The following is a 7566-nucleotide window of genomic DNA, read 5'->3' on the forward strand; positions in this document are numbered from 1 at the left end:
CCACGTTTGAGTCAATGATTGTAAACAACGTATTGAGGGTAATGGAATTGATTTCTTCAATTCTCTATAGTTTCGCGGACTTAAAAAATATAAACATAATGCGAATTTTTTAAATTCAGGATTGTACCTTCTACCACGACTACGTTTTACTTGCGCATCAATTTGTGCCGACAACAATCTCGCAAATCTTACAGGTAATAACTTACTTCCTAATGTACGCAGAGTCTCAAACTGATCCGCATCCTCCGCATTTGCTGCTTTTTTGTTGGAGTTAGGCACTTTACCTTTTCGTAACCGTCTAATCGTTTCTCGCAGACTTTTAACTTGCGCTTTCAACTTCTTATTCTTCAATCTCAGTTTCGTCTTTTGAGGAGAATTGTCGGAAGACATATTTGCTTGCTGGGTCTTCGTACATGTGCCAGATGTGCTCCTGCGCACACAAAATATTTACATTTCTTACAGATTGCAAAAACAGATGATAAATTAATACAGTAAAGCCCGTATCAGACTACGGATTGGGATTGAGATTGGATTGAAATTTTATCAGAGCAAAGTTTACTAAACTTGAGATCAGTTTTCTCTGTTCTGATTGATTAAATTTCAATCCAATCTCAATCCCAATCCGTAGTCTGATACGGGCTAAAGAGATATATAGATTGAAGTAAAATAAATAAAACTTACGGTCCAGCAATTTCAGCATCATTATTCATTACACGTTCAGGTTCAGGTAATTGCAAGTTACTGCAAAAGGTATAATTAAAAGAATGTTATTTTTATTACAATATTCAAATATTTTCCAAACATTGAAAAAAATTATTATATATATTGTTTTTGGTAAGTGTTTATGAAAATAATTACTGGTCTTTTATTATTACCTGTTATTTTCTTCTCTGCTTGTTGATGGAGTTGCAATCTGTACATCCAGATCCATCTCAAACGTTCCAACGTTGAAACATGTATTGCTACAAAAAAATCGAGTTAAATGAGCTATTACAATTTTGGTTTTAATATTTGTATATAAAATGTGTGGTAATTGTGACAATTCTTAAACATGAAATTATATTTCACGTCGGACAAAATCACTTGTAAAAATAACTTCAAATAATTAATCGAATATTTGAAGATAGAAATGATACGTAAAATCGATATTATTCAATGTTATTAGAAGAGCAACGCGCGTAATCCACATTCCATATATCCAAACCGATCGATTTTAGTTTCCAAACTCAACACGTGCATATTTCGTACATCATATAAGAAAACTTTTCTAAGGAAAAAAGGCTATTGTCCTAGGTCCTTCTCTCCGTCCACCATAAAAAGAATTTATAGTGGAGGGGACAAGAAGCCACAAAAGCCCGCTAGGATTCTGTAAAATTTCAGTCTGCTTCAGTCTGCTGGTAGCAACCAAATGCAGAAGTTGTGTATACTGGTGACGATCACGTGTTCGTTTAAGCCAAGCGTTTCGTTTCGAGAGCGTTCGCGATGATCTGCAAAATGAATGAATTGTGGCGATGCTTCCGACGAACGTTTCGTGTGGATTACGGGACAATAATTTCGATGCCGGAACAGACATGTAGACCATTTTATACACATCATTAAAATAATTGAAAAAATATAAAAAAATTCATACATCTTCTTTGAAGTTAACTATGTTAAAAAATATTATAAATTCAAAAATAGAAAAAAGAGTTGTAGATATTTCTTATATTTTTTGATATTTTAAATTCTTCATCGATTTGAGTATTTCTGCATTTGATTGCTACCAGCAGACTGAAGCAGACTGAAATTTTACAGGATCCTTGCGAACCCTTGTAGCCTCTTATCCCCTTCACTATAAATTCTTTTTATGATGGATGGAGGGAATTAAGGACCTAGGACAAGAGCCTTTTTTTCCTATATATATATATTTTTTTTTATTTGACGCACCTTGTTGTTTCTTCTTGTACAGTGTCCATTGACATGTGTTGTTCAATGTTCAAAGCCTCATCGTTGTCCATTATTGTGCTTCTGGAAAAAAGTTGATTTGAGTTATGTGTTAATTTAAATATAATTTTTCTAATATTTTTATGATAAATGCAAAAATAGCTTACACATTATTGTTTTCATTTTCCATTGATACTATTACATCCGTTGATACTGTAGAAGCTGTAGTACTGCTGTAAAATAATATATTTTTAATTATTTTATATTACTATCAAAAATATTTTGAAGTATTACAAAACTATAGATTTTCCAAATAAAGAGTAATTAAAACTAATATAAATAAAAACTTACTTATTATTAGTGAACTCTAAACATCTTGTTGGTACAGCATCTGGATGAAGGCGAGCTCGACTTTTGACCATTTTATATTTATCTTCCTCAAAATGTACATGGCACAATCGACAATTGCGGTGAGCATACTCGGGGCCTTTCGGTATTAAATCTGATCTTCTGCATGCTTGAACCCATGCCAACCACCTGTATATGTCAGAATAATTAATTAAATTACGCAAATAATGAAATAATAATGTAAACAATTATTAAAATAGTATTTGTACCTATCATGTTCTTTTGGAAAAAGGAAGAAGTGTCGTTTTTCCACATTTATGGTGCTCATACATCCTGTCACTGCACACCAATGACTTTCTTTTTTAAAGTTTTTAATGGTTTTTTCCATTTTCTAATTCCTTCTCGTAGCAAAAAATCTGAAACAAAGCTAAGATCAAAGTGCTCTCAAAGAAAAGAAAACCTGTATAAAATTTATACAGGTTAACTTTCCTTCCTATGCTTCCAATACACAAATTACTTCACAATCACTTCACAATCACACACTTTACAATCACACACTTCACACAATTTTTTTTCCGACTTTTATCAAGTCAATCTATAGCTGTCTATAGCACTTTAACGCCTTAGCATTTAAATGCGCCTCTAAATCCGTTAGAAAAGGAAAGAGAGTAAGAAGAAAAGAGACAGAGGTAGTGCTTTATTTCGCGCATGCGCAATCCGTTTTGGCCAACACGAAATCAGAGGAGTTGCGCTACTGTATATACTGTGGTTTCGCTATGGAGCCACTATTGGTTTAGTTCCGCAGGTGGATTTTCGTTTTCCGACATTTACGGTGATTGCGCTTTACATAATTTGCTTAATCGACTTACATTACGGTCGCTAGTCGCATGTTGCTGGTGGGTGCTCGTGCCGCCTTATCTGTCGGTGAGCCTCCGTTGAGGTAGGTCGGCGCCTTTTCGGGTTACGCTGCTCGCTTGTCCCTCGTCGGCCGCTACCGTGTTGTCCGCTGTTTTTGAATCTGGCTGCCTGTGTCTCCGTTGAGGATGTTGCACTGCCTCACTGATTCACTTATTTTTCTGTTTCAGCTGCCGTTCCCGTCTTGCCACAGGATCCCTCACGCTGCCACCATTTGTTGTGCCCTTTTTTGGGACACTTGGGATTCGATCTTTCCAAGGAGGAGGCGGGAGGCAAATGACTAACACTTTTGGTTGCAATAAACACGACTTTTACTAATTACTTCTCCTTTACAACTTATTTCGTACAAGACCCGTTCGTCGCTGCTCGACACACATTGCCCTCTCGTCTCCTGTTGTCGCTTCCTTTTCAATCCTCGTCTTGTCCTTCAATATCGCTGAGTTGCTCGATCGTATCTGGGCCGATCGCGCAACTCATCTTTTGCTGATTCGGCGTTGCGTAATTCTCTCGGGCTTTCGCGGTCGCGTTCCCTATTGTTATTCTCGGTCTTTCTTAATATTATTTTTATTTTATTATTACATTTTAATTGGGACCGCAACAGAACTTTAGTCAATTTAATTTCCTAAAGTTCTGAAATTAACTTTAGTTAATTTCGGAAAAACGATCAAGTAACATTATTTTTAACCTTGCAATTACCGTGCTAATTTCGTGCACTGCGTACACATAAGTTACCAAAAGGGGCAAGCGATTGACCCCAAAAAATGTCCTGTGTAATGGCATGTTTATGACGTTCAAAATTATATTAAAATATAGTAAGTAAACATATTTTAATGCAAAAATATAATACAATGTCAATTATTTTTATTTATATTGATACAGAATATTTTTAAAACTATAATTATATAATAACAATCTAGTAGAATTATTCTAAACAAATCATTTATAGGGCAAACGGCCCGCTCCCCTTGGTAATCGAAAGGTTAATTGATTGTATATAATTATTTTTGTCCTTGATTACATATTTTGTTTCTTCTCATGACACGAGATTGATAAATGCTTAATGTTCTTCACCAATTCACTAGTAAATAAATTTTCTCTGTTTTACAGAAAATGAATTAGAATTAGAAAAGCAACTAGATGAATCAGGAAGGAACAAGAGATTTAAGACTCCTTCGCTCTTAGCGGTAGAGTCACGAGCTACTGATGGCTTATTGCAGCAGTCAAGTAAAAGAAATATCTCGTCAAATAAGCGAAAGGTATGTCTTCTTGTATTCTCTTTAAACTTCTTTTTGCAACAAGAATATTCGTGCTCTCTTAAAATATATAAAGAGCAATTTTTTAACATGTCTATTATACATACAATTGTAAGTTACTTTTACTTTACTCTTTATTCTAATCTAAATTTAATTTCTACATTCTATTTTGTTGCAGAAATCATCAAAAAACGATTTCACTAAAACCTCAAAAAATAATAGCAAAATGGTCACTAAGACCGGAAAGAAGGTACGTTTCTGAAATACGCATGAAAAAAGTTTATATTAACGAATGATGCTTTATTACAATATATTTAAAAATTAAACAAAGAAGAATTGTTTTACTAAGTTTTTATACGTCCATTAGACAGTTATAACTACAGATGTGTTGGCCCGGTATATATTATGTATATATAGTACTTTCTAAAATATTTGTAAAAATATTTCTACAAAAATAATGTGATTGAAAAATTGTGCCAGTATGAATAGAAAATTATATTGTTCAAAAATATATGACAATTATATGAAAATAAGTAAGACGTATATCAAAGCATAAATTAATATAAAGAAAAACAATTAAATTTTATCAAACATTTTGTATAATTCTTAAGAATTAATTGCACAAATGTTTCTTTTTTTATTCAAATTATTTATTTCCGTACGTTTCGGTCCTGGTTTTGGACAATCCTCAGCACACAATTGTGCATACAATTTAATAATTTATGTAAACCGTAGATGTTCTAATTAGATTCGCAAAAAATGCAAATAAATATAGAATAACAAATACATACGCAATAATCATTCTAATTGAAAATTAATCTCTTTGATGGTCTCGGAAAATTTTATCGGCAAACAAGAATAATAAACCTCCCTCCGGTTCCAATCCGTAAGAAAAATATACGGTATTTGTGTGTTGATTATCTTTACAGCTGGAACCGGAGAGTGGCTCATTATACTTGCTCGCCGAGAGAATTTTCTGGGACCACAGAGAGGTACATTTTTAATTTAAACGATTATTGCGTACGTATTTGTTATTCTATATTTATGTATATTTTTGGCGAATCCAATTAGAACATCTGTTCTTCACATAATTTATTAATTTGTATAGATAGTTGTTGAGGAATTGAGGATGGTCCGAAACGTACGAAAATAAACAATTTGAATAAAAAAAGAAACATTTGCGCAACGTTTACCGTGCCTGTCTCTATTATAATTAGCCCACTTTTTTCTCATTTGAGGATTTCCAATTTTAGAGCCTACTACTTCTATTTTAATTTTGTATAATATCGTTCATTAAACTTATGCATTCTTTCCATAAATAAAACAAAAACAATTTGATTTATCTAGAAATAGACAATTAAATTTTTTTAAAGTATACAAATAATTATAGTTTTAAAACTTATTTATATCTTATAGTAATATTTATAATAGTAATAATAGTATAAATTTACTATTATAAATATTATAATAGTTTATAAATTATTTATTATGATAAAAAAACTTATAATAATTATATAAAACTATATTTTTAGTTATTAAAAATAAAGTGTGAAATCGAGACTCAGACAGCGCGAAACACTGCCGTTGTCTCTTAATATATAATTTTATTTTTTGCTGATATATTTTATGTATTGATATATTTTATTTTAAATTATTAATTAAAGAAACTGTAACTTAAATTTTACAATTATTTTAAACTTGTAGGGAAAGACTAAGAAAGAATCTGCACATACTGTGCTCGCAGAAAAATTTGTTACCAAAAGGAAGAAACTTTCATAGAGCAAGCGAGATAAATATACTGCAACTAAAAATGATGAAGATTATGATGAAGATTATGATGAAAATTATGATGAAGATTACCATAAAGAGGAAAAAGAATCATCAGATGATTCAGATGATGATGTTATGCCTAAGAAGTTGCATGTGGAGGCTATGCAGGACAAAGCTAAAAAAATTAAATCACTGGAAACGAAAATAAAAAAGTTAGAAAAGGAGCTGGAAGAGATAAGAACTCTTAATATATTATACCAGAAAGAGTATTTTTCATCATCTTCAGCAAACAGCGCCAAATCACATGTTGAACAACTTACACAGTCTCCACCTTGTACTATTGCATCAAGTTCATATACGTCATCATTATCATCATCGAAAACTTCATTATCAGTTTCTTCAAGCAGATTTATTGAAAAATCCTCTTCAATAATATCTGATAAAAATAAATTACTTGATGAAAATTTTAAAGGCAATGAAGAAAGAATTAGTGAAATTGCAAAACTTAATTCTCCATCAAGTAGCAAATCTCCAACATCGGTATCAAAATGTGCAGCATCCACTCCTGTATCATCAAGAACTTCAACAACCAATACTTTATCAGAATCAAAACCTTCAGCATGTCTTTTACCAGTCAGCGTAGAACGTGCCAGATCTGAGTCATTATCATTAAACACCTCAAGATTTCATATTGAAGATTCATTTGTAGCTGACAATGGACCTGTAAAACTCGAACCTATGGATACTACTAAAACACAAGAACCAGCAGCATCAGCAATGTCACTCGAGAATATTAAAGAGGTATTCTTAATTTTTATTTGAAATGTTATCTATCAAGTATATGATATTTTCAATTATTACATAAATTTAGCATTAAAATATGACTTCTTAATTTATTTTAGGATAAAATACTGATACATGAAAATCCAGCGATATGGGTGCCTATGGTAGGCTGGGAGAAGATAGAAGCTATTGCTGAAATTGTGTATATGGATCCATCAAACAACAATGAAACTGGTGACAAAGCATACATTTATGCCCTTGCACAGCATATGTTTGGCACAGAAAAATTGCTGACTCATGTTATTAGTAGCTGCAATGTGCAAAAGAAAAAGTTCCTGGATAGTGGGAAAACTGCGCCGCCAAATAAATTTTTAGAAAAAGATCTTCTTGCTGCTATTTATGGTTAGTTCTTCAGTATATTGTATACTTGTGTGTGTGTGTGTGTGCGTGTGTGTGTGCGCGCGCGCGCGCGTGTGTGTGTGTGTGTGTGTATGCGTGCGTGCGTGCGTCCATGCGTGCGCGCGTGCGTGTGTGTGTGTGTGTGTGTGTGTGTGTGTGTGTGTGTGTGTGTGTG

The 7566-nt window shown here is 32.8% G+C and overlaps 1 protein-coding gene across 1 annotated transcript; it reads right to left on the reverse strand.

The window, feature by feature from the left end:
• Positions 1–3: 3 nt before the first annotated feature.
• On the reverse strand, positions 4–3016 carry LOC112454793 (52 kDa repressor of the inhibitor of the protein kinase-like; the record flags this gene model as incomplete). The annotated part of the gene is made up of 7 exons (XM_025016382.1): positions 2541–3016; positions 2275–2460; positions 2091–2156; positions 1927–2007; positions 876–962; positions 682–741; positions 4–430 (listed from the first exon to the last, which is right to left on the reverse strand). Coding segments are annotated over exons 1-7 (1026 nt in total), but the record flags the coding sequence as incomplete, so codon positions are not given.
• Between the last annotated feature and the right edge of the window lie 4550 nt (positions 3017–7566).

This window comes from Temnothorax curvispinosus, unplaced genomic scaffold (assembly GCF_003070985.1).
Source record: "Temnothorax curvispinosus isolate PA1 unplaced genomic scaffold, ASM307098v1 QBEX01005331.1, whole genome shotgun sequence".
Lineage (NCBI taxonomy): Eukaryota > Metazoa > Arthropoda > Insecta > Hymenoptera > Formicidae > Temnothorax > Temnothorax curvispinosus.